General features: G+C 40.8%; 1 protein-coding gene across 1 annotated transcript in view; it reads left to right on the top strand.

Annotated features, from left to right (window-relative positions):
- atp11b (ATPase phospholipid transporting 11B (putative)) overlaps positions 1-26690 on the top strand; it is a 49591-nt gene that overhangs the window by 21106 nt on the left and 1795 nt on the right. The window contains exons 15-29 of the mRNA XM_034147627.1: positions 1725-1793; positions 1924-1997; positions 2295-2398; positions 2991-3172; positions 6137-6340; positions 6975-7128; positions 7209-7311; positions 7399-7544; positions 7754-7813; positions 8379-8506; positions 9640-9778; positions 13025-13090; positions 13576-13679; positions 13806-13971; positions 23280-23437. Coding sequence (XP_034003518.1) covers positions 1725-1793; positions 1924-1997; positions 2295-2398; positions 2991-3172; positions 6137-6340; positions 6975-7128; positions 7209-7311; positions 7399-7544; positions 7754-7813; positions 8379-8506; positions 9640-9778; positions 13025-13090; positions 13576-13679; positions 13806-13971; positions 23280-23437 — 1857 coding nt within the window. The remainder of the gene's footprint in view (positions 1-1724; positions 1794-1923; positions 1998-2294; positions 2399-2990; positions 3173-6136; positions 6341-6974; positions 7129-7208; positions 7312-7398; positions 7545-7753; positions 7814-8378; positions 8507-9639; positions 9779-13024; positions 13091-13575; positions 13680-13805; positions 13972-23279; positions 23438-26690) is intronic.

Here is a 26690-nt window from a genome sequence, read left to right as displayed (position 1 = left end):
CACCATTTATTTAAAAAGGAGTCACAGTTGGTCAGATTACTCAAAAGATATTGGTATTGCATATCTTTGGACTTTATTCTGCTGTTGTTGGTATTCTGTATTGTGATTTGCCAATTCCTTAATAATGAGAATAGTGCTGTGACATGTTAAGTGTACAACCCCATCCAGGGGCCTCGTTTATAAACGGTGCGTACGCTCAAAAGATGGCGTACGCCAGTTTCTAAGCAATGTTTGCGATTTATAAAAAACAAACTTGACGGGAAAATGTGCGGTCCTCCACGCAAACTCTGACCCATGCGTACGCACTAAGCACAAAAACGGGAGAGACGAGAAACTGTGACACCGTTGGCAGAAGGAAGAATGGAGAGAAATATGTGGAAATAATACCATAAATAAAATGTTACCTCATGTATCATATGAAGAATCAATTTGCAAACATTGATTAAAGCCAATCTTAAAATCATTAAACAAACGCCTGTTTGAGACTCCTCAGTGCACACAAAAACCTAACTTGGAGAAATAAGTATACACGGATATGTTATTTAAAACCACCTCGAATATGTTGTCTTAATGTTATGACCTGTATTCTCATAAATGATGCAGAAGGACAGAATTACGTCTAAACTGCGGCCGTTTTGTATTTCTATAGGTTGTATAGATACGAGCATGGTTTTATATACCATCATGTTTAATCATGTTTTATGCCGTTTGCCAAGACTTGATAAGTCGCTCATAAAACACAGGAGGTATGGAATACCTCAACACATTAGTTTTATTTCCTTTAACTGGTGGATATAGAGTTACTGCGGGGGGGTTGAGATGCACAGGCTGCAGTGGAGACGCTGCGCACAGCTGATCGACAGCTGGAACACAAACCACCAAATAAAAAAATTAAAATGAATTGACTCCACTCCACAGGGATCCTCCGTTACCTTCTTACAGTTGCTCATCAAGGGGGGGTCTCCTGTCCCCGGCACAAACACACTGACACACTGCCTGAGGAAGGTTATGTGTATTTTGTCATTAACTTTTTTCGGACCACTTATTTATTTATTTTGGTGACGATCCGACCTCCATGCTGCTACTCTGGTTCAAACTGCATCCACCAAACAATGTGATTTGTCTCCACCTTCCCAAAAGAACCAAAATCTGACACGGTGTGAAATGTCTTTTTTAGCTGTTCTGTCGTCATTTCCTGCGATCTTCTTCTTCCTTCTTCAGTCAAAATGAATATTAATACGGGGCGTTTCTTTGACTATTTATAGGCAAATATGGGCGTTACGTGAAGCCCGCAAAAGCTGTGCCGCATTTCGAGTTGATTGTGATTTATAAAGGGAAACCGGCGTAGGACGTGCCGCACGCAAGTCCTACGCCGGTACGCAGTGTTTTATGAATCGGAAAATGTCTGTGCGTATATATTTGCTTTGTCCTACGTAAGCAACCTTCCCACGTGAATCCTACGCAAGTCTTTATAAATGAGGCCCCAGAGCTTTTGCACTTTGCCCTGCTGCAAGTACATAAGCCAAAAGAGCAGGTGAACATAGAGACTGTGCACTAAATATCTACCTCTTTGCACTTGTCGCTGAAATAGAGTCCCGAGTGGCCTGAGGAGACTGCTCTAGCTAAAAGTTACATCGTTTTTCTTATAAAGACCCCGTATTTAAAGGTCAGATAGTCCATTCTCCAGAGAAGGTAACTTTTACTGCTGTCTGTTTTTTCCTCAGGCTGGGAGTGGAATTCACTCGCTGCAGTGGAGAGACCATGGAGATCAAAACATTTGGCAAGTCAGAAAAGTAAGTCTAACCCCTTAATACTATGAACAACAAATAACCATGCAATACAAACACATCTATTCGCAGGAAAGAAACTGTGTCTTCTGTCCTGCAAGTCCAAAGTGAGGTTAACCTAAGTGTGCTCCCTCAGATACAAACGGCTCCATGTGTTAGAGTTTGACGCTAACCGCAGGAGGATGAGCGTCATACTGCAGACTCCCTCAGGTAACTCCACCTGGAAGTATACAGGATTTTAGCATTATTGACTATATATTTACTGCAGCAATAATAAGCACTTTACGGAAGAGCAATGGATCATGATGTCTAACAGAAGATGAAAAATTTATAAAACGCTAATTATAAAAAGTAATATAAACTGCAATTAAAAATACATTATATAGCCTTGTTGTGATGTTTATTCTAAGGGTTTTCATTAGTTCATTTTGTGTACCAAGGTAATGTTTTCCATTGCATTAAGAGTATTTTGACAACGTATCATCTTATTATGTTTTGACTTTAAAGGTGGCCAAGTGCTGTTCACCAAGGGCGCTGAGTCGGCCATCTTGCCTTTCGCTACCAGTGGTGAGATCGAAAAGACGAGACTACACGTTGATGACTTTGCCTTGGTGAGAATTCCTTCTTTTTTTTTTACAAAAGTTTAAAATGTGTTTCCTCAACAGGCTCTCCAGCAACTTTCATGACTATATTACACATCTGTTTAGTGGATGGATGGCCGTGGGCCTGCCTCCTGATCCATATCATCAGAAGTGCGTGTTCTTTATGTGCGCAGGCCTGGCATTTCCAGGCACTGAAGTGATTACTTTTGGCTCTGTGCTCCTATTAGACTGTAAATTATTCACCACAACAGGCCCAAACACACGCATACTGTACACACACACACACATCTGGCCCCCACATCATGTCATCGGACGTCAGTACCCGGGAGACGGGGTTCTGGACCGGGTTGATTTGTGGTCGTCTTCCTCTCTGGCTGGTTCTGTGATTTAAAGCCAAGCTCTGATCATGTGGTTTCTGTTCTTTTTCTCTGCCCTTTTTCAGCTTGCTTTCCTTCTTTTTTCTCCTTTACACATATTCTTAACTCACTCACGCTTTCCTCTATACAAAGCTCACCTCTTCCTGTCTTTATATTCTGTTCTGTCCTTTTTTTTTACATTTCTTATATTCTGACTGACGCCCACCTTCCTCCTCCCACTGCAGAAAGGATTGCGGACCTTGGTTGTAGCATGTCGTCACTTCAGCCCGGAGGAGTACATTGATGTGGACAGGCATCTGAACGCAGCCCGCACCGCGCTGCAGCAGAGGGAGGAGCGGCTGCAGGAGGCCTTCAGCTACATCGAGAGAGATCTGCATCTCCTTGGAGCAACGGGGGTCGAGGACAAGTATGAACACAAACAAATACATTTGAATGAATCAGTGCTGCCCCTTTAAAAAAACACATTTTCATACCTCTTATGCATATGTCGTCTTTCACATCACATACAAATCTTTACAGTCCAAACAGAAAGCAGCACCGAAATGTTAGGTTGTTAAAAGTGTTGGAATTAGGTTACCCTATATACAGCCTTTTTGGCGAGGTGGGGGAGACAGCCAAAAGTGTGCAAGTGACACTTTACTCATCTTTTTCTCGTTATTTTTTTCTCACGCTGCGTCTCCCCTGAAGCTCTCTGGCGGCCCCCCAGGGAAGCGCGCCTCACACTTTGAAAAGTGCTGACCTATAGTAAATGTTTAGATAAAACATATGTTTTATTTCCGCAGGGTTAGCTTTAAGAAAAATCAATGTATTGTAGCTTTAGATTGATGTTTCAGTGCCTCCTGTGCATTTAAAGCCAGTTAGCAGCACGGCTGTATAAATGATGATGTCAGTCTGAAGGTTGGTCGGCCCTTCACTTTGGTCAGGAGTGAAATATCTCCACATACAGTATGTGTATATATATATATATATATATATATATATATATATATATATATATATTCATTAATGATACCCAAAGGGCTAACCCATTGACTTTGATTATCTCCTCACTTTTTTCTAACTAAATCGACTGCAGGTTGACTTCTGTGCTTTTTATTTAAATGAGACACTTAGGATTGGTTGCCTTAAACCAGTGGTTCCCACTTTGAACAGGTGGGGCTTGAAAAGGCCCACCTGTTCCTCATTCCTCAAATGTATCGTTCTATAACAGGGGTCTCCAACCTTTTTTAGGATGAGAGCTACTTTCAAAAAATAAAACAAGTCGTGAGCTACTTTTACTCCTCTTTTTTTGTTTTTTTTTGCAGTGTAGATATTTAGCACTTTAACATTATGATATGCTGACCTTTAACCTTTGTTTGCTGTTTGGGTCTGTGGGACCCGTTTTCAGTGTTTACTAAAAGAAAATGTATGCAATTTAATTATTTTAACCTGCTTTATTTGGGGTCCTCACCTCCTCGAGGGGGGTCCGGGGGCATGCACCTGGTGCACTTTGAGCACAACATGAATGTATGGATACAGCTCTCAACACTCAGATGAAAGGGAGCTGTATACTTTTCAATAATCCAAACATCTTTAGAATACGATCACAACCAATAACAAATCATTTATTCTTATCTTATGTTACCTAGTTAGCATTCTTTCTTTTTATTTATGCATATTTTACTAATCACTCCCCTTTTAAACTGGTTTTCTTTTTTTTACTGTCCTATACACATTGGAATGATTTCTTACTTTATTTTTTACAACTAGGCTATATTAAATAGATAAAGGTGTGCTCTCTCGCTCTCTCTCCCGGGACTTTTCCCGGTGGGTCGCTGCCGTTGGTGGGATGCTGCTTTCGGTGGGCCGCTGGCTCTGGCATAGGTGGGCCGTGGACTTTCACAGCGCCGCTGCGCCGGTACTGCATCCGCCGCCGCAAACACCCACCGTTGCGAGGCTCCGGCGGCTCCGACGCAGCAGCGCTGTGAAAGTCCACCGCCGTTGCGAGTCTCCGGCTGTAACAGTCCACTACCGCCCGCGAGGACCCAGGTTCGATTCCGGCCTGAGGTCCAAAAAATGTATTTAAAATTAAAAAAATTATAATCTCCCGTTCATCGCGTCCATTCGCGACCCACCTATCACATCTCTGCGCCCCACCAGTGGGGCGCGCCCCACACTTTGAGAAATGCTGCCTTAAACCATTAAAAACAGATTGTCAAGAGGAAATAGCCAAAAGGTAACTCAAAATAACTTTGGTTGTCCACGCAGATTGTGCCAGTAAAATGTAATTTGTCCAACACTTTGGTTTTCATCAACTAATTACATTCTCATCTGCCTTAGCTGCACTTAGAGTTTTACTGCTTATAAGTTCAAAGTAGCATGCTTAAACGCTAAACAAAGAATGGGGACATGGGAAACCTTCCTGCAAGAACGTAATTTATGAACATCATTAGTCTTGTGAAATGTTTTGTAACTAGGAAATGTAATTTTTTCACTCAAAGATGGGACTTTTGTTGAGGTTAAGAAATATAAATAACTAACTGAAGATTGTTATGTTCTAGGAAATTAAACTGAGATAGTTTGACATCAGAGCAGATTGTACAAACAGTTGGAAACACATGACTATAAACAGACAGATAAACTAAAAGAGCAGGAGAATCTTCAACAAACAAACAATGTATAGTCATCAGGGAGAAAGAAGCTTCACCCCACTGAGCCTCTCTGGAAGTGAATGTTGATGTGAGTTTGCATCAGCTCACCATCTGCTCCTCACATAAGCCTTTCTCCTTTCTCCCTTTGTTTATCTCCACTGCTCTGTTTCTGCATCTGTAATGAATTCCTCCTCAGGCACACATGGTCACAATCAAAGGATCTTCTCTATCATGGAAGGCGTTACTAGAATTCCTCTCTTGAGCCTAATAACGCTGACAGGCATGGTCATATTATCAGAGTTTTCTTTCAAAGTCTCCACCCTCCTTCAGTGTTGCTTTTGAATAAGTCTGTTTAAACTATGACTACCTATTTATCCAACCATAATGTATTGGATTTATCTTATTTGGTTTGAAGAAGGTTTTGTATATTCGCAGACCTTGCCTGTCTGTGTCCTATAAAAAGAGCTTCCTGCCAATCCAAAAATAGGTGTATTGAATCATGGCCTCTTTAGCTGCCTAACAAGCCTTTGTGGCTTGACCACATAATTGACAACCGCAGTAAAACACCAGGTTTGAATGCTGGCCTCAGCCACAACAACTCTGAAAATAAATATGTCACCTGGAGATTGATTAAATGTAATTATACAAAGGGATCACTAAAAGCTTTGAATAAACAGCATATGTACTTACAAACATAAGTACATTTATTTTATATTATTTCCTACCCTTGTCTCTATCAGACTCCAAGACAAAGTCCAGGAGACCATCGAGGCTCTGCGTCTGGCAGGGATCAAAGTATGGGTGCTGACAGGGGACAAACATGAGACGGCGGTCAGCGTCAGCCTGTCCTGCGGACACTTCCACAGAACCATGAACATCCTGGAGCTCCTGCAGCAGCGCTCTGATAACGAGTGTGCTGAGCAGCTCCGCAGACTGGACAGGAGGTGAGTGTGTGTCGTAAAATGTAAAATATACACAGTAAATCTTAAAATGCATCTTAAAGCAACATATTCTGATTACATTGGAGCTCTCTTTTTATATGCATGACTTTCACTTGAATTATGTCCTGAGTCTGACGCTGTTGTCTGCATCAGGGTTTAACTGTCGGGTTTTTTGTAAATAATAAAAACGTGAGAATACTCTAAATTTTTCAAGATGTCAGATTTTGGAAATGTTTCTGCAGTAGGCAGGCCTACTTTGCTGCTCTAATAAAAGTCAAGGGCAGGACTTGCTACAGTGATTAAAGTGCTGTTTGTTTGTATGCTTGTGTCCCAACTGAAAACTGGACGTAAATATTTAAATACCATATTTGGGTGCTTCAACTTACTGCGCACCAACAAAAACTAAAAAGTGCTTCTAAGTGCTAAATATTTAAAATAGAAACACTCCAAATAAAAACAGGATTTGTTTGTGATAAATGTGTAGAAAACAAAACATAAAGTAACAAGATTATCTGCTGCTGAATAGACTAACAGTCAAATCTAATACAGCATTAGATAGATGTAGTAGTTCTTTCTGTTGCTCTCCTCATCCATAACTAATCATGTATTCTTAAACTTGCTCTCTGATTTCTTCCAGGATCAAGGAGGACCATGTCATACAGCACGGGTTAGTCGTGGACGGGGCCAGCCTGTCTTTAGCGTTGAGGGAACACGAGAAACTCTTTATGGAAGTGTGTAAAAACTGTTCAGCTGTGCTGTGCTGCCGCATGGCCCCGCTGCAGAAAGCTAAGGTACCAGTCCTCTGCCATAAACACACACCAAAACTCTTTACCCTCGTGTCCATGTGTCAATGATATGTTGTTCTGTCCAGGTGGTGCGTCTATTTAAAACCTCCCCAGAGAAACCAATCACCCTAGCTATTGGGGACGGAGCCAATGATGTCAGTATGATACAGGAAGCTCATGTGGGCATAGGTAAACAGTCACTTCAAACACAGTGTGCTCTCTAACTTTGATATTGTATTGTCCAGTGTATCCTTCAATGTGTGTGTGTGTGTGTAGGTATCATGGGGAAGGAGGGTCGTCAGGCCGTGAGAAACAGTGACTATGCAATCCCCAGGTTTAAGTTCCTGGCTAAACTTCTGCTTGTCCACGGTCACTTTTACTACATTCGAATAGCTACGCTTGTACAGTACTTTTTCTACAAGGTGAGTTACTTAAATATATCTGCATATTTTATTTGTATTACAAGCTACAGAATGATAATCCAGAGTTTTGAAAAGTGCTTTTTAAACTGGACTCGCACAAATTCATGTCTTGAGCTGAATAAGTCTGTAGGAGCTCTACAAGGCCCAGTGTTCGGCCATCTCTCATTTCACTGCAATATTTTTTTTGTTTTTCACTCTTTCTTTTCCAGAACGTGTGTTTTATCACGCCCCAGTTTTTATACCAGTTCTTCTGTCTGTTTTCACAACAAGTAAGTCTCTTTATCTCTACACCCTCCACTATTTCATGTCATTTTAGATTTGTTTAGGGTTTTAATGCCATTGGCTTCCTAGAATGCATTCTTAACTATACCTGAGTTTCTTTTTAAATACCTCCCTCGAAGTGAGAGAGTTTGATATCCCGTTTGATTTGCATTTTTTATTTCAAAATTAAAATGCCCAATAAGCCAGAACATTGAGATTGAAATGTTGTTCTGGAAGCCTGTGAAAATTGCTGTATTATTTAAACAGTGGATGTCCCACTTTGCATTTAAACTCTTCATTCTCACTCTTCACCACATCGCTTTAGAACTCGAGTTGAATTATTTATTAGACTATTATTGGCATTAAATCTAAACTTCTGTCTGCTATTAAAGTAATTACTTCTGTCCGAGACCCTAAGAAATTACAACCATTCTTTTTTGCCTGTGTATCCAAACCTGATAAAGCTCTTGCCTTTTTTTTAAATGTATTGTAAGTTATCTAAGATAACCTGTTTGTTTAAGTTTGGTCTAATGGGTTTGTGTTAAGTGAAATGCTGTCTCTTTTCCGTCCCAGACTCTGTATGACAGTGTTTATCTGACACTGTACAACATCTGCTTCACCTCGCTTCCCATCCTGGTGTTCAGCCTGTTTGAACAGCTGCTCCATCCACACGTACTGCAGAATAAACCTGGCCTGTACAGGTAAGCTCGGTATCTCGGTAATATTATACAAAAGCAATAACTGTTTAAGGGTCGCTTGCATATATACAAAATGTATGTATAACTGCCATAAATGTATACGAAAAACATAGTAAATTATTTTGTGGTACACCATCTACATTCACAAATTGCTACTGTTTAACAAAGATGGCTAAAATACATTTTGTTTACATTTTGATAAGAACAAGCACAAAATAGTATGTAGTACTAGAGAATGCAATTCCTGAAGAAATTGCTAGTGGGAATGCTTTATGCTGAAAATCTGAAGCTAAACTGCTATGCTGAAATGTAATGTGTAAAAAGAAAGTGAAGAATTTAGATTGAAATGATACATGAACACTGGGGGCTTGAATGTGTGATGAGAGAAGAAAATAAAGTAAAAAGGCTTGGAAAAGCAGCAGAATATTTGAACTGCAAACTTTTGAACTAACTTGATGGCGAATGATCTGTTGCCATGCCAACGGAATTTGATGACATCCCTTAATACGCTTAGATGCGTTGATGGCTGTGTTACCAAACCTGTGAAGTTTTGGGCCGTTTGGAGCATTTTCACTGAAGTTATGAGAAAACCGTGTTTCATGGCGAGCATTGTGTTGCCATGGCAACGGCATTTGAAGAAATCTCAAAACTGTCCCGTAGATGTCTTCACGGCTGGACTGTTAGCACACATGTGAAGTTTGAGCACTTTATGAACATTTTCTTAGGAGTTATAGCGACATCGTCTTTTATGGCGAGGGATGAGTTTCCATGGAAACGGCATATGATGAAACCCCATAATTGACGTAGAGCTGTTGAGAACAATTTTTAATATCTCTAAAAGTACGAATCAGATTTAAAAGTTGTGTTACACGAATAATGTCAGAAAGATGTGTAACATTTTAAAGTTGGAATGAGGTTTCTGAGTGAAAGTATGAAGGAGCAGTTAGCAGTTGAAGTTGCATGAAGATTGTTCAAGTCTGAAGAGTTTCTCCATTGACTTCCACGTTAAAAATGTGATGAATTATGGGATGTATATTATGAAAGTTATGAATAAGAAAAGTAATAGCCATGAGCCACAGATATGATACAATATATTTCTTCTCAGAAAACAAAAAAACTATTTCTGTATCCTACAGGGACATCAGCAAGAACTCCCTGCTGTCTTTCCGGACGTTCCTGTACTGGACTCTGTTGGGCTTCTGTCACGCCTTCATCTTCTTCTTCGGATCCTACATACTGATGGGAGATGACACCACGCTCATGGGCAATGGACAGGTGATCTAGTCTGTGTGTGTCTGTGTGTATGGTTGTTGAGTGTGTGTTTATAGTAAAATCCTTAGAAAATGAATTGTCCTGCTTACCTTATCAGAATGGTTGCTGTAGGAAATGATTGGTAGATTAGAAAGAAATGTGTGTATCCATGTTATGATGAGTTATTGTTATTGATGCGGCTGGTTGCCTGAAGGTATTTCTTCAGTCAATCCTTCTCTTAATCTAGTTCTTTTTTCATCTGTCTCTTCTTCATTCTGTCTTTTTTTTGTAACCACCTTGTACACTGTTTGTCTCTATATCTGTGCTAGCATGTATGTCAGTATATCTACTAATTTCACCATTTCTTCTTTTCATATCTTCTGTGTCTCTGGTTTATCACTAAATCAATTTCCTTCCATTTTACTTTGCCGTCTGTCTCTCTCTCTCTAAAGTTTGGTATTTCAGAAAGCACTCACTCCTTTAGCTCTCACTCGCTTGTCTTTTTCTTCTATCTTTCGTTGATTTCTCTTTTTTCCTTCTACCTTCACGCTGTGCATGTCTTCAGATCTTGCGAGCTAACAGGCAGCTGGTAAGAGTCTGCTCTACGGTTGAATGCATGTCTTCCTGGGGGGGTAATGAGAGGACTATCAGCATGATTCCTAAACATATTGTTGTCTTGCTAATGATGATGTAGAAAATTATGATTTTTCATACCTATACTTTGTTTTAAATATTGAAATGAGCAGTATGATGGAAGTTAGAAAACATGCAGTGGCATGTGCATTTTGCTTAAAATATAGTTTTAGTAACCTGCATGAATTTAAACTTTTACTTAAAAAAATCTACTACTACTGCATAGACAACTACATTTACATACAACAAAAGGCCAATAGATCCACACATGAATATATCATTGCCTTTAAACATACAGACCACAGGCTTCAAGTGTTTGCTTGTATAGTTATATATCCTAGAATTGTGTCGTAAGATAAGATAAGATGGACCTTTATTAATCCCCATGTGGAAATTCAGGAGTTAAAGGTCCCATGACATGGCCATTTCTACTGATCATAATTCCATTGTTGAGGTCTACTAGAATAGATTTACATTGTTCAATGTTCCAAACTCACATTGGTTTCTCATACAGCATCTCTGGATAGTATCTCTATTCACTCTCTGTCCTACACGGCTTGTTGGAGCTCCTGACCCCCCCTCCCTATTATCCCACTGTGCTCTGATTGGTCAGCTCGACCACTCTGTTCTGATGAGTCCACCACCGTTACAGCGGAACATCAGTGATTATGTGTTACAATGGCGTTTGTTAGCAACCAGGAAATGACACCAGTAATGACAAACAGATGAGAATGCTGCGTGGGGTCTGGGTGCCGTGTTGGCGGGACGTTGCGGGGCTCGCTGCTCCGCCCTTTGAGGATCGAGGAGCGGACAGTGTGAGCTGGATTACTGGTGTCGTTTCCTGGTTGCTGCGAGACAGCGAGACATCGCGGAACTCAGCCTGAGCACACACATACACTCACAGCCAGGCTGTTCGCCACACAGTTCGCCACACAGTTCGCCACACACTCACAGCCTGAGAAAAGATAAGGGTGAGTGAGTGTTTCTCCGCGATCCCAACTCGTCTATTACCAACGTTCAGGGAGCTCTATGCAAGTCAATGGGACTCCCTAATAGTTGAAAATCGACACTAAAGGTCCCCCCACTGCATTTGATAGTGACGCCAAGGGATCCTGGTGTGTGAGGAGCTCCACGGATTGGTCCATTTGGACCAATTGGTCCATTTGGTCGTCGTTACGTCACTTAGACCAGGAAGAAAAAAATGGAAAAAGAAAAATCTCCAACGAGGCGTTCTGGGGCAGCATAGACAGGTCTTTTCTGTGTTAGAGTTTTACTCGCTACAGGGTGTACTTTGAGGGTTTGTGACTTTGCAGACCGTTTACATGCATAAAAAGCTTCATAACACACAAGGGGACGGGTAATAACCAGAAAAGCATGACATGGGACCTTTAAAGCAGCAACAGAGTGAGAGTGAAAAACATGACAGTACAGATTCACACAAGGATAATACAATTACAAATAACAGTATATAAGTAACTGTTAGTAGAAGATATCACAACAAGGTAAACGTTGATTATTTTAATGAACATACATACATATTTGAGTTCGGATTGTTAATTATATTTTCATGTGTGCAGATGCGAGTGCAGGTCGAAGTCATTTGTACGAACAGTGCAGATTTTATGTATGTACAGTACGGCTTACTTTGAATGGGTTACATGGTTAACCCTTACATACAGTAGTCAAACAGATACGATCATTTGCATACAATAACATTTTTATGGTTTAAATATAAAAAAATCAGGGTCATTTCGTTCTTGATTATTACAAATCTAGACAAGGTGCAAAGTTTATCAAAAGTGTTACCAGTACTGTCATGAATTAAAAGCAGGTGATGGTTACAGTAAATATGTAAATAGATCATAAAACAAAAGTCATTTTATTAACAAATGTGCTCCACAGAGCCGAGTTTTTAAGGACTTTTGTAAACAATTCTGCATGTTTTTTTTTAAAGATATAATGAACTAGAACAATATTCCTGTAAGGGGTCATGAATTGTGTTTGTGTGGCTGCACCTTATTCCTCTCACTATTACTTTTGAGTGTTCAGACTCCAGAGGGGCCCTGAAATGCCTGGCAACAAAACAATGCCCCCCACAGCTCTCCAAGTGGTTCTCATAGCAGGCGGTGGAGCTAGTGGCAGAGGTGACATGGTAGGAGTCCAGGCCTTTATTGAAGGCATCATAAAACCACTCAGCTTTTTAACTGAGTCTGATTTCTTCTACTCCACAACCAAAGCACGACCCTTTCACAGTCTCACCTGTCCTGACTCCCAACCTCGATCCAGATTACTGGTTTTAATATGATCAATCCAAGTAAAATAAGCGGTTAATGTCAAATACAGCCACTTGGATTCCTTACAATGAAATGCTAACAAAATGTTATATTTTTACATTTCAATGATTGGCGAACTAGTACTTATTTAATACTGCTGAGGTAAAAAGGAACAACACACAACACACAACAGGAAGAAGAAATTGTAAAGTATAAATATTGCATACAACAGGTCGACCATGCATATTGTTATGTTGTTATTAACTGGGTCCATGCATGTAAACATATCCAGTATTCCTCTGTTCTATTGCCAAAGTGTGATACTGTTGATAGTTTCATTAACAGTTCAGTGTTTGTTTTATAGATGTTTGGGAACTGGACATTTGGAACGTTGGTCTTCACGGTCATGGTCATCACAGTCACATTAAAGGTACATTACAGCCAATGTTATGCTCACTCTCTTTCACATTGCTATTTGTTAGTTTGTTATGATATCAAATTATCATTTTACTTTATTTTCATAACCTTACTTACTATAGTTACATACCTTTTTTTATTTTCAGCTGTAAATATTCATGGTATTTGTGTTGTATAATGACAGTGTAATATTAGTATAGCTTGTTACTCTGGGGGTTAACTGAGAGCTGTGTAGCATGTTTGGGTCCATATGGAAACACTTATATCGCCACAGTAAACAAACTACAGTATGTTTTGAAGTATAACGATGATGTCAGTAGCCATTAACAGGAAATTATTCGTCACAGGTCGGGGTCAAGGTCTTTTTTACTGCACAGAGACGGATGCTGTGGTTTATTGATGCCTTAACTGTCCCCGTGTCAGTGTTTTACGCATTCTTTTCATTTCCTCCCCCTCCTGTATGTGCTTGTTCGTGTATGTGTATTTGTGTAATAACAGCTTGCTTTAGAGACTCATTTCTGGACATGGATGAACCATTTTGTGACGTGGGGTTCAATTGCCTTCTACTTCATCTTCTCCCTCTTCTATGGAGGCATCATCTGGTAAGAAAGGTTCCTTACGGAGTCTTATGTTTTTCTTTCTCACAGGGTCTCTGCTCTGTGTGAAAAAAATGTTTCCATCTTTTTTTCTGCACTATGTAACCATTGTGTCCCCTCCCCTCCCTCCAGGCCCTTCCTCCACACGCAGGACATGTACTTTGTATTCGTGCAGCTTCTGTCCAGCGGCTCTGCCTGGTTCGCCATCATCATCATCGTCATAACTTGCCTCCTCCCCGATGTGGTGAAGAAGGTGTTCTACCGACATCTGCAGCCCACCAGCACACAGAAGAGTCAGGTAAAATGGGGAGGAGGGGCAGAAAGAGGACTTTTACAGGTTGTTTTCTGGGAACCTTTGTAAAGAAGTCCAGCCAATCTGCTGAAGTGGATTCTACTTGGTACAGAGGAAAGGTTCCATTTCTAATTGGCTGCAAATGAAAGAGGCTCTTCCAGGATGTATCTGTTCATTTCCTCAGAGGTTTCCCAGTGTTTCACACGCCCTGCACCCAGCTGGCCGGACTCCAAGGAGCACCTTATAGTCACTGTTAGTCACAGCAGTTCTCTCTACTCACTGTTTAAACGTTTTCTAGGGAAACTTCTTGAACTATCCTGCATTACTCCTGTGTCTACTCCGACTCTGGGAATGGAAGATGTTGTCTTTGTTTATCTCTGCTCTCATTAGAAGTTGAGTTTTGGATATTTGAGTGTGTAGGTAGCCTACATTTACAAACCTGGATTGTTTTTAGCTTAAAGTGGTTAAGTGATCAAGCCAAGATGACCTTTTTGTCAGGCCAAATCATGATTCAAAAGTCAAAATGAGAGAAAAAAGTCAGATATAAGATTATCATTTAAAGATAAGATATTAATTGCAATCAATGGGAACAATTTGAGACTAGCCAGCTCAATACCACAGTAGTAAAATAATCCTAACTTTTTTTTTATATCTGTAGTTATGGGCTTTTCATTTTCGCTCCACATGTTCCAAAGTAAAACTAATTCAAAGTAATGAAATGGAACAGGACAGGACAAACACATTGCAGTAGTTAAGCTGTCTTCTACTGTACGCACTGTTAGATTTAATACTCCCTCCTACTTGTATCGCAAAAAAATGAAATTCTATTTCCTGTAATGTGACAAGAGCCTGAGAGGGAGAACATAAAGTAAAATGTCAAGGTAACTCAGATTGTAGACACAGAGAGGAAGTATTTTCTGTGTCACTTTGTTCCAACAGTTCATATTTTTCTCAGCCTCAGTGGTCATGAGTTACCCGTTTCTTTACAGGAACAGCATGGTGTTTGGTTGCACATGAAAACACACCGCATGACTTTAATCCAGTGGCCACCCCTTTGGAGAAAAAAAAAAGTCGGGCCCCCCCAACACAAATAGTCATGTAATGGGCCAAGTTAACATTGATTAAAATACATCAATATGAACGTGAGCATTCCTTTGCTAGAACAGTGATAATAAAAAAACCAAACCGTTTGAGACCCGGCCACTAGCTCGCTAGCACCAGAAGCTAACAACAACGATCTCCGGTACCGGTGCGCTCTCTCTCTCTCGCGCACACGCACACAAAATGGCTCGTTCCACACACACACGGAGCCGGGCTTGAATGAAACACAGAGACCCAGACGTACTTGTACTGTACTGTATCATATTATTTTCGAATCAATAATTTTTCAAAAAATCTTTTTTTTTAAAAACATTTTCCCTCCTGGTCTCTCGCGCCCCCCCCTGTCATGCCTCTGTGCCCCCCACTTTGAGAAACACTGCTTTAATCCAACACACACACAGCGTGCATGGTCACCTCTCAGCAGACCCATGCTGTTATTGTATTGATTCGTCCAGCTGGAGACTGTTTATGTTTTATATTATTCCTTCTTCCTTTCCAAACTCGTGTCGTGTTTCTCAGGAGCTGCCTATTCCAATCCTCTGTGATGTTTCCGCTCTAACCTTTGTCCTGTTTTGTCCCTAAATGTATGCGTGTGTGTGATTCTGAAAGTGGTACACTCTAAACTGTGTGTTTAAATGCGTGCGTGCGTGCGTGTGTGTGTGTGTGAGAGACCTTGCTATCTAACCTCTCTGTGTGTCTGTGTGTGTTCTTCCTCCTATCCTCTCTGTGTGTGCTCCCGGTGTAGATGTATACCAATCGTGTGGCGATAGGTGATGACTTCATCGCTCTGCAGCCGCTCTCCAGAGCCAAGAGCCAGCTGGGCAAAATTAGGTAGAGGACACAAGACTGATTCAGACCTGGGCTTAAAATACATCCAGAAATCAATTCAAATAAAACAAGTTAAGCAGGAGTGCTTTATCAGAAGCAGTGTTTCTATATAAGACGTTTTTGGGATGCGACTGTATATCTGTTAATAGTCAGTCAGCATTGAATATATATGATTTTCAAATATTATACCACTTTAAGAAACTACCACAGGGCCTCTTATTTGCAACGTTTTGCTGATTAAATGTATAAAATCAGTATGATAATTGTATTAGATGACTATGATAGACACAAGAAAAAAAGCATGTTCCACACCAATCTGTGTCAACACTAATGCAAAAGCTTTACATGATGTTTCTTGACATTATTTTTGTTGCGTTGCCATTAATCAAAAGTAAAGTAAAAAATATACATACAAAAAAGATTGATTGATGCAAAGCTCAACATTTGATTCAACATTAGGTTAAAATCAAATGTACAGTATGAATGTATTTTGAGAAGGGGAACGACACTCTTTGTCTTGGAACCCGAAAGTGAAATGTGAAACATTGCTTTATGTAACAAGCACTCCTGCTTTTGATCAATCAGGCCAATCGGAAATGTTCTTCCTCCCTGGTCTGGACCTGATTTAGTCCCACTGAAGCCTGTTCCTAACACAGCACATGCACTGCAGAGACGTGTGCTGATCATGTTGGAACAGTTGCTTTCTGTTATATCTGTGACTGCATGCCCTGAACAGGCCAATCAGCATTCTCCATCATTAGGATGAGGAGGGGGTATACATATATGTAGGGGCTTTCTGGGGTAGGATTTATTGCCAAAAATGTGACATAAAGCATTTCAGCTGCTGCATGTGTTGCATTTTAGTGACAGGCTGAAATAAAGAATGTGTTCTGAGACATCCCCCACTCCTGCCCATGAAAGCATGGTCCCTGTCATTACACCCCCACTGCATGAACATACAGAGGAATGAGAGAGGGAATGAATGATGTAATTGGGTTAAGTTTGACTCTGCCCTAGCACTCGATAAAGTGTAATAGCAATGTTGTTGTACAGGGACTATTTAGGGTCATTCTGAATGTGACTTCCTGCATCTGCATCAGTCCCTAATCAGAGCACCTGATCATGAGCTCCTGGTCGTGTCATACAAACACAGTATGGTACGCCACACAGTTACATATCCTAAAGTCGCATGGTGCAGCCCATCACACCTTCCCTTTAATCTACAGCATGGTCCGTCCTTTTGACAAAGTGAATAACCACCTGAGCACGGTTTCCCACTTGATACAACCTTCTCTCCAGAGAATTCAGTCCACCTGCATGTTTTCTGCAGACCACCAGCACAAACTGACCCCCCACTCCAGCTGCATGACAGACTCTTGGACTGGTCTGAGCTGACTTGGGCAGCAGCATAATGCTTTCCAATAATAAGCGTGATAAACTGCTGTGTTATTATCACAACCGTTTTAGACTCATGACTTGAAGATCTTGTGCTGTCATAGCAAGCATCCTTGGAAACCGATTGCAAAGGAAATGCTTACAATAGTGTTAGATCTCTTTGGTGAGGAGAAAAGACCTAAAGCCCTCCAAAGAATCTTGATATTGGACAACACTGTCTGGACATAAGAAATGTATAGTTTATTTATAAGCTTGGCATCCTTTTGTTATCATCAATGGGTTTTAGACTACTGGTGAGATAAAACAAACATGAAATATTGGCTTTTTATGATATTTTATAGGCCAAGCAGTTTGATCTGAATATTTACTGACACTGAAAATAACCCCAATTTGGCAGTATGGTACGCCACACATTGTGTTGTTTATTTATTTTGAAAATGTATGTATTTGTTTTCATGTTTTCTGCAAGCATATCTTTAGCCTTACAGCTGTGGCATGTTACCACTGATGGTTTGTAGCACTAGCTTGAGAATGCTACTCTGGATTTATAACAACATAATAGCCTAGTTGTATGTTTAAAGTTGTTAACATTACATTCAGTCACCGGTGTAAAACATTGGAACACGGATGCAGTCCTGAAGATAAATCCTACCTCTGCAAAGGTTTATTTGCTGAAACTGAACTTTTGGTAGCTTCACATGAGTAATATAACTTGCAGTAGTTTAGGAGAGGTGAATCTGAAACACTGGCAAATGAGTGTATATTCCAAGTCACACCCAATATAAGCCATGCAGTCCCCTTCCGAGTCAATGAGCAGAAACAAACTGCAGACTGACTGATCATAAGTGCTCTATGGGAATGGAGAGCACATTATGCAAAAGAGATCCCATTTCCTCAGTTTAAGTCATTTATTTCTTGAATTGGTAGAACTACACAAGATGCTCTTACTGGGTTCCAAATCAAAGCATGTATTTATGTGTATGTGCTGTGTAAAGCGCCTATCCAGCTCTGTAGCAATAGTACCACCATCTATCGGAGTCTTTTGTTTTTCTTAATTAGATCAGAGAGGTATTCGCAGTAGAACCCGGAGGGCTCTCCTGGGTTCTCCGTTGTTTGCCTTCTGGTTTGGATGCTAATAAATGTGCTCTTATCTCCACTCAAAGAATGCGTTTCCCTCGAGACATCTTTCTCACGCCTGCAGCTTCTCACTGTGTTCACTTGTCTCTGCTTTTGTGAGAGTTAAAGCCCTCCTCCAGTGACTTCATCACATCCACTCAACCCTTCTGAAAGACCTTTTCTCCAGCAGTGATTTATGATAACCTCACAGTGCCAATTAGGATGAGGTCCAGGTCTGTATCAGGGGAATAGGACCCGGGGTGCTCATTGGCGTCGTCTTTCAAACCACAGGAAGCAGCGGTTCTTATTTGCCTTGTAAGGCAAAAAATGTGCTCTCAACTCTTTTGCTTTAAATTGTTGGAGAGGTCACTTGTGAAGGGCTTTAACAACAGGACCAGCATTGATTTGGTCTATATATACTGTATGTGTTAGTGTATCAGAGCTCACTGTAGGACTGACTCGCCGACTGACTGTTTACTTACTGACAATTCACTGGTTGGTAAATAAGCAGCACTGAAATGTATCCACAGTCATTTAGTCTCGTATTAACTCAAATACATTTACAAAACTAAATAAAACATAGTAAAACACTAACCAATGGTATGAAATAATTTCCAATATTGCCCAAATGAAAATTACTTTTAAGATAAAATTCTAATAATCATATCATTTTTCCCATTTCAATAATTGCATTTGAAAGTAGCTGCAATAAATTAATTGACTTATCGTTTAGAATGACAGAAAAATCACCATTTGGATAAATGATTAGTTGTTTAAGTTGCCAAAATGCTGTTTTTTTCAGCCTCTAACTGAAATATAACTGAATATCGTTGGGTTTTAAATCGACAAGACATTTAAAGACATTATCTTCTTTTGCATTGGAAATGTACACTATTATTTGATATATTTCACACCAAACGATTAATTGAGAAAAATAGTTTGACAGATACATAGAGTGGTGCAGTGACGAGTCCTAAAACCCGGAAGTGAGTTAGCATTTTACCACTAGCGGTTCCCTCGTCTCAGAATCAACGGGATTTCTCCATAGGATTTTGGAAAATAGCTGGAAATAAGGTCTGTGTTTGACACAAATTGAAGAGACGGATCACGTTTTGTTCTACGACATTAAATACATCAGCAGTGACCCCACTGGTGATTTATGAAGTGTTTACGTGTCTGAAAAACGATGGTTGTTAACAAGTGGCTGAATAGGACTACAGAAGTTGTCGAGCACGTTGTACGTCATTACACCGAACACGTAAACACTCCTGCTAAGTTAGTTTGCCCTTTTCTGCTTGAAAGCAAGTACCTGCGCTCTTGCAAACTGTTAAAACAAACTCTTCAACTTGTACCATTTTGAATCTGTATTTTTGAATATCGATCTTAAGTTGGCGTGACGTTGAAGTCGTGCGACCCTGCTGTACTCAGCTGTAGTTCGTTTATAGCATAACGTTGGCCTTTTGCTTCTGGCGATTAGATTTATGATTTAGAAAATTATAAAAGTAGGGTAGACATGTGGAGATTATCCGGCTGAACAAAACTTGCATTTATCAAACAGGTCAAAATCCCATTGACTCTGAGACGAGGGAACCGGTAGTGGTCAAATACTAACTCACTTCCGGGTTTTAGGACTCGTCACTGCACCACTCTATTGATAATCTAAAAATCAATGGTTGCAGCCCTATCTGAAGAGAGGTGTTATCCCATTACTTCAACTGAATCAAGCCTTAATATGGGACCAAATGACCTGTGGATACTATTGCAGTGTGATGGTTAGTTTTGCTTTACTGGTCATGTTTCTGTGTCTGAACTACCAACAGCCCACCTGGCTGACTGATGTCTGACCAGCCAGGGGGCTCACTGTAAGCATCTTGTGTCCTTCAGATGGAAGAGGGTGAGGGTTCAGTCGGCCCAGAATATGACCCTGTTAAAGCCCAGCGGAGCCCAGGGGAGGACAATTGGCACCTGCTAGCTGCTTATCCTCCCCCTGCTGCCCCCGGCCCAGACCCCTGCTCCCCTAGGTAGTACCATACTTCACTACCCTTGTCCCCCTGTCACTATCCGAGCATTATGGCTTCCCCCGAGGACCAACCAACCCCAAAGGGCTGCTGTCACCACATATGTATATTATATTTGGTTAAAACTACCTGCACCTCCAGTCATTCCCCCAAAGCTGCACCTGCACTGCCCTTTATTTCATATGTCACAAATACTGTTCCTGTATATCCTTTAGTCTCACTTCCTGTATGAATGGGCCCATCCTCTCCCACATATACCCTTCCATGAATTATCTCATCCTCATCCAACCATGATTGTCCCCATCCTTCACTGTTAAGACCTCAATTCACCCCTCACTGTAGTTGATCAGATCTGGGATCAGAGTTTAAAGAGAGAGAATGCTGTTGGCATGCTTCGCTGTATATTTGTTCAACCATCTAATCCCCACATACTAATACTTCATATTGAAGCCTCAGTATATTATTTGTGCCTGTAAGTGTTTGATATCTCGTATAACCCCTTTAAGTATGATTTTTAAAGTTGCTGTTATTCAATTTTGGACTTTTAGTGTTTTCTTTTCTCCACATCATATTTAATATTAAAACATAGATTATTACATTTGCAGTCACCAAAATGATGTTGTTTTCTCAGTTGTTTAAACAAACTCCTGTACTGTAGGGTTGTGCAAAAATAAATGGTCAACAAACATGAACTTTAGCTGAACTCTATAGCTAATATAGTAAATCAGCCAGGGGATGATGTCACCAATATAGCTGTCACTGAGGCCTTGGCTGTTTCACAACAAAACCCTCAGTTCAAGCAGTCGGTTTACAGACACTGTTTATCAAAGGTTTGGTCGGATTTTTTACTCTAGGAATCATATTGCTGCTCCGTCTCTAGAACAAAAAATTACTTCCACCAAACAATTGCTCAGAAACATTACTTATGACCTTACATTCAACTACTTTCTTGTTTATCTCTCTCGTAAACAGCATTTTTATTAACATGACGACCACTCAAAACCCAATTATCTCAACTCTGCCTGCTGATGCTTCTGAGAAACAGTAGAAGCCCTTTTAAACTGATGCTACTTCAAATATAAAGTCAATTGGTGGATTAATACTAGCTAAATCAGTCATTTTAGGGTTAATAAAAGTGCATTTAACCAACAGATATACTGTACACTACTCTAGGAAAGACTTGCCTCCACTGCTTTCACAGTGGTTTGGACCCAATGTGTGTTTCAGAAAACCTCATTCTACAACTTTGCTCTTTGCTCAAGTGGTGGCTGTTTGCTGTTACTCAGAGGGAGGAAAAGCAATATGTTCAGATGGAAAAAAACCTGCATTTATTATCCAGGGGCACCTGAACTTGCCAGAATAAATCACATCATCCTGTTTGTGTTTTGCTATTGCCAGCCAAGAAGCAGAAGTTTGGTTCGATGCCAACACCGTCTCCAATTTCTGCTGCAGAGAGTCGCAACAATTCAAAACACAGTGGAATACAAAAGGCACTCGGCTACAAAACAGGACTTTAAACTGTATCACAGGAGACACTCGCTCCTAGCTGAATGCTTAATGCATAGCTAAATGACAAAATATGTCCAAAAGATCAGAAGTTGTTTTCTACATGAGCACATTTTCGAAATACCTCCACATAGTGATTTTCTCTAAGGATTTTTAATAAAGCTGATTAATGGCACCATCTAGGCCACTTAAAGGTGGGGTAGGTAATTTTGGAGAAACCAGCTCGAGTGCGCTAGAATTTGAAAATACACAGCTGGAAAAAATCTGCCACTTCCTTATAGAGCCCCTCCTCCAACACACACGAACGCGCACATGACCAATGAGGGCACGAGATAAGTTTGTGCACAGATGGAAGGCTGACAGGCAGGTAGGCCATCCAGTTATTTTAGCCGGGCCGGCTAAAATGATTGGTCGTGCTTTTTACAGTACTACGGCTTCCACAGATGACATTATTTTATGGATTTTTTGTCAAAGCACTTAAGATATTCATTGCTATCGGGATGTTAAGAGCATTCCATGGAATATAACAAAAAGTGTATCTCGAGCCGGTTTCTCAAACTTACCTACCCCACCTTTAAGTTAGTCTGAGGTTGTATAAGAGGAGTGTACAGGATGCAAACTTCAGGAGTGTAACCTCACACTCACTGCTCTTCACATTTTGTCTCCTCTCATCACACTGTCTGTCTCTCGGGGGCTGAGTCAGCAGAACAGAGCAGCCTGACCCTGCAGGTTTACAGGCAGCAACTTCATTCAGCTTTGTCTCCCAATGCATCACTGCAACACTGATTAATCATGAATAATGTATACAGGGAGGGGTTTCTTGGAGGTGTAATTCAACATCTAAGTTAACACTGAAAATATTTTTGCACTGAATTTCAAGTATAAGATAATCTTCTTGTATAATGCACAATGATATGATGTGATAGCTCTGGGGCTTTTCAGAACATAAAAGACTTCAATTCAATGTGTTTATCAAACAATTCAGAGGACCAAAGTATTCTACTTAACCACAACTTTATAATGCAAGAGCCTTTTTGTGTCTTCGGTTTTATGATTTATTTGTTTATTTGCGACATTTCAACCCCTTGTGTAGCATGTGTTCAGTGTTTCCCCTGCCCATCACTCTTCCTGTGGCAGCATGTAATATGTCATCCTCCAGTCATCAATCACCCTGTCCTAATGTGACAGTTAACTGTACAGTGTTGGTATTCATTTCTTCTTTTTTCCCTCCCTCCTTCTTTCTCTTTTGCATTTTATCTTCTGTCCTCTTTACTCCTCTGTCATTTCTCTCACCCTATTCCACCAACCTCCTTATCCTGCTCTTTCTCCCCCCCCCCCCCCCCCCTCCAGTCTCTATCAGCCCCCCCGGCCCTCAGCTGTGTGGAGTCCCTGTGCTGCTACCAACATGGGCAGAGCGGCTGTTCCCGCCTGGCCTCCCTCCTGGAGCGAATGACCGGGCAGTGCCAGGCCAGCGCCAACAATTGCCACGCATCCAGCCGCAGCAACAGGTGGGGAGGACTACAACCACAAACTGTGATTATGAACCCTGATGATCAAACATTTGGGCTGGAGTCCTGAGTGTTTTAGTCCTTAATATGGCTACAACTACTGTAACGCTTTCTTGTTCAGATCCGTTGCAGGTTAGGCGTACAACAGTGGTGGAGCAGGGTTTAAAAGAGACTGGTTTTAGGGTGTGACTTGTGGACAACGACCTAACCGGGAGAAAGGTGTGTGGATCAAGCCATCATGGACAGCTGTAATGATGTTCTTATTTGCATCAAAGTCAATGTTAAGAGTGTTGAGTCACTTTTATTTGAAAAGTCCGAACGGTGTAATGTCCACAGTGTATCATCATAAATATATCAGTTCATATTGTAACCAAAATCATAGAGACCAATAACTGAAAACATTGAAAAGGCCATCCTTTCCATGTTTGGCAGAAGCAGAATTTGGAGACCTGGTTCGACATACATGCATCCAACAGGTCTCAATAATACACTGTAACCTGTCCTGTCTGTTTAGCCTCTACATTAGGACAGGGCAGATATTAGCCCGTCTCTATGTCATAATCATCTATACACTGTGTCTGTCTGCTTTGATTCTGTTCAATACTTCCTTTAAATCAGAGGTTTGGTGTCCACATTAGCCTGATAAGCCAGTTTCTTTTTGTAGAACTGCCTAACCCTTAATGCACTTTAACAGATGACACCATTGTCTATATGTCAGTAATTAAGTTGACTTGCTTGTTTTATGTTGTTATTCATTGGAGGGCCTCACCATTTTTAGAAGAGGCCGGATAATGACTAGCTGTTTGAATTGTTTCTTATCCAAACACCAAATGTTGCGTGTGCACATTTCTGTCCTTAAACCATAAATGAAGAGATATGGAAGTGCTTTATAAGTGGCGGGTTTTTTGGACTTTCAAGCTGCAATTGGCAATTGTGCATTGTGGTGGCCTGACATTTCTGAGGGGTGAAAGTCATGAAACATGATGTCAGTTTACTGCAAGAAGGGAGCTCTCACTAAGAGCAGATCATGTCTTTCTCTGCTGCAGCTCCACTTTGCGATGATAAAACATCTATAACTTGTTGTTCTCTTCATAAAAAGCTTGCCTTGCGCAGCTTTAAAGACAAGTGCGCTGAGTTCACAGTTTGCCGGGCTGCCCGATCTGCAGTTTCAGTGTTATTGTCACTTTTTGTCTGAATCGCAGTGACTCAGTGCGGTCATGGATTAATCGGCCCTTTCTGCTGAGCAATTAATACTCCCCAAAACAGCTGGGGACTCTGGGTATCGATCACATCAGTAATGAAGATGTAGCATTCTTGTTGTTGGTGTGTGAGAGCTTTGCTGTGGCCCGCTCAGAAGCATGCATGTTTGTGGGTTCATCACTGTGTGTTTGTTCAGGCTAATGATAGCATGCAGGTCATGAAGGGGATGCACTGTTCCTCCCTTCAGCCCCTCTGGACAGCAACCTGCAGGTTCTGTGTTCTGCCTCAGTTTAGCCTGGGAGACGCATCAATCTCATAGTAGAGACATGAAATGATGGGATGTAACATCTCTTTGTAACCAATTTTTAACGTATACAAATAACGCCCTGTGAGAAATGAATTACCATCTTCTGATCTGATGATTTGTAACATTGATTCAGCCAGTCAGGAGCATAACACAAGTCCTACATTTTAATATTTATACCCTTCTTTATTCTTCAGACAGAGGTGGGTGGGATATGCTCCGTGAAATAATCGATTTCAATCGTCGTCAGGGTCACTTCGCTGAAAGAAAGGAAACGCTCCAGGGTCAGATTGCCACTAAATGCATGATTCAATTTAGAGGAATTTCTTCGTGTGGGAATGATTGATTTGTTTTCTGACCTTGGCACGAAGCAGCCAGTTGAATTCTTCCAACAGCAGTCAATGTGGACTCCCAGAAGGATGAACATGATCACAAGGAAAAAGCTGTGCTTAGCTGTGCGTTATACTGTAAACTCAGTGACAAATCAAAGACAAGTTGGATCTGAATGTGATTCCCTTTTCTCCTTCCCTCACCCTGTTCTCTCCTCTCCTCTCTTCCTCACCCAATCTTTGCGTTCCTCTACTTTTTCGTCTGGGTTTGAGGAAATAAAACAACTTAAATAAATAACAAGCTTGCCCAGATTTGGCCTTAATGCTAGGAAACTGCCTTAGGGGAAAGGGAACATATATACACCCAGTCCTATATAACATACTAAATGACTGGAAGGAACATTTAATAAGCATATTTACAAACATATGTAAGACAAAACGTATATATCTGTTATATATTGGAAGCCAAACTGTAGCTGGCTGCTCGCTGCCTGTTGTTGCAACTCTGAATCATGGCGAGAGGCGTCAAGCACGAACAGACGTCAAGAGTCAAAGAGGTTTTTGATAACAAAGGAGTGCTTTTTCATCGCCATGTCAAACTGATTTTACCCGTACCTTCGAATGTAGAAAAAAGGAGGGCTTTACGATTGGCAATTCCAGAAAGGCTTCTTAAACATCCAGGTACTTGAAATAAAGAAACATTGTTGAAAGCATTTAAATACAATAAGCAGGCATACTGTATATCCACAATAAAACTATACATACTAAACCAACACAAATAAAACATCCTACTTGGTGTTTCATAAAACTATTATTTTTTTGTATCTGTTTTGAACCTGAACTTAATGCACCATCATTTGAAACAATATATACAGATACAAACTCAGCTGCTTTCTAACATCTCTGCAGACATCTGCTTCTCCTAGAAAAGGGAGATCCTTAACCAGAGAGGCTGCTGGGAAATGTAGTCAGAGAGTATTTTGTTCTTTGCTACTTACTGTTACTATTTGTCTTTTTCTACTGGATCCTGAAGCCTTATATGTGCTTCTGAAAAGAGGTTCTTTTGGGGGTACGCTTGTTTGATACCCAGGGGTGTTCCAGGTGGGTGGAGTTTTCCTCTCTCCACAGGTTTAAAGACAGTATATAACTCCACCTGTCTTGTCCACTACTAGCTACAAAACAAGAATACCCAGACTCTGTCTTGTTGCATGGGGGCTGCTGTTGCCTTTGGTACTTTGTATACACTGTAAACCTGTATGTAACACACTCCTCCTGCCTGTCTGTCTGTCTTTCTGTGTTTAAATCTGCATAATGTTGTTCGACCTTCCAGATCATTTATTCATGTACTGTTTAACGTCCCTCGTGAGCTTCGTCTTGTAAAAAATGTGCCTGTTCTGGTCTTTTCTCGGCTTCATGGTCC

The sequence above is a fragment of the Trematomus bernacchii genome, unplaced genomic scaffold (assembly GCF_902827165.1).
Source record: "Trematomus bernacchii unplaced genomic scaffold, fTreBer1.1, whole genome shotgun sequence".
In the NCBI taxonomy this organism is placed as follows: domain Eukaryota; kingdom Metazoa; phylum Chordata; class Actinopteri; order Perciformes; family Nototheniidae; genus Trematomus; species Trematomus bernacchii.
Note: the sequence above shows the minus strand (reverse complement) of the source record. Positions and strands in the feature narration are given on the sequence as shown.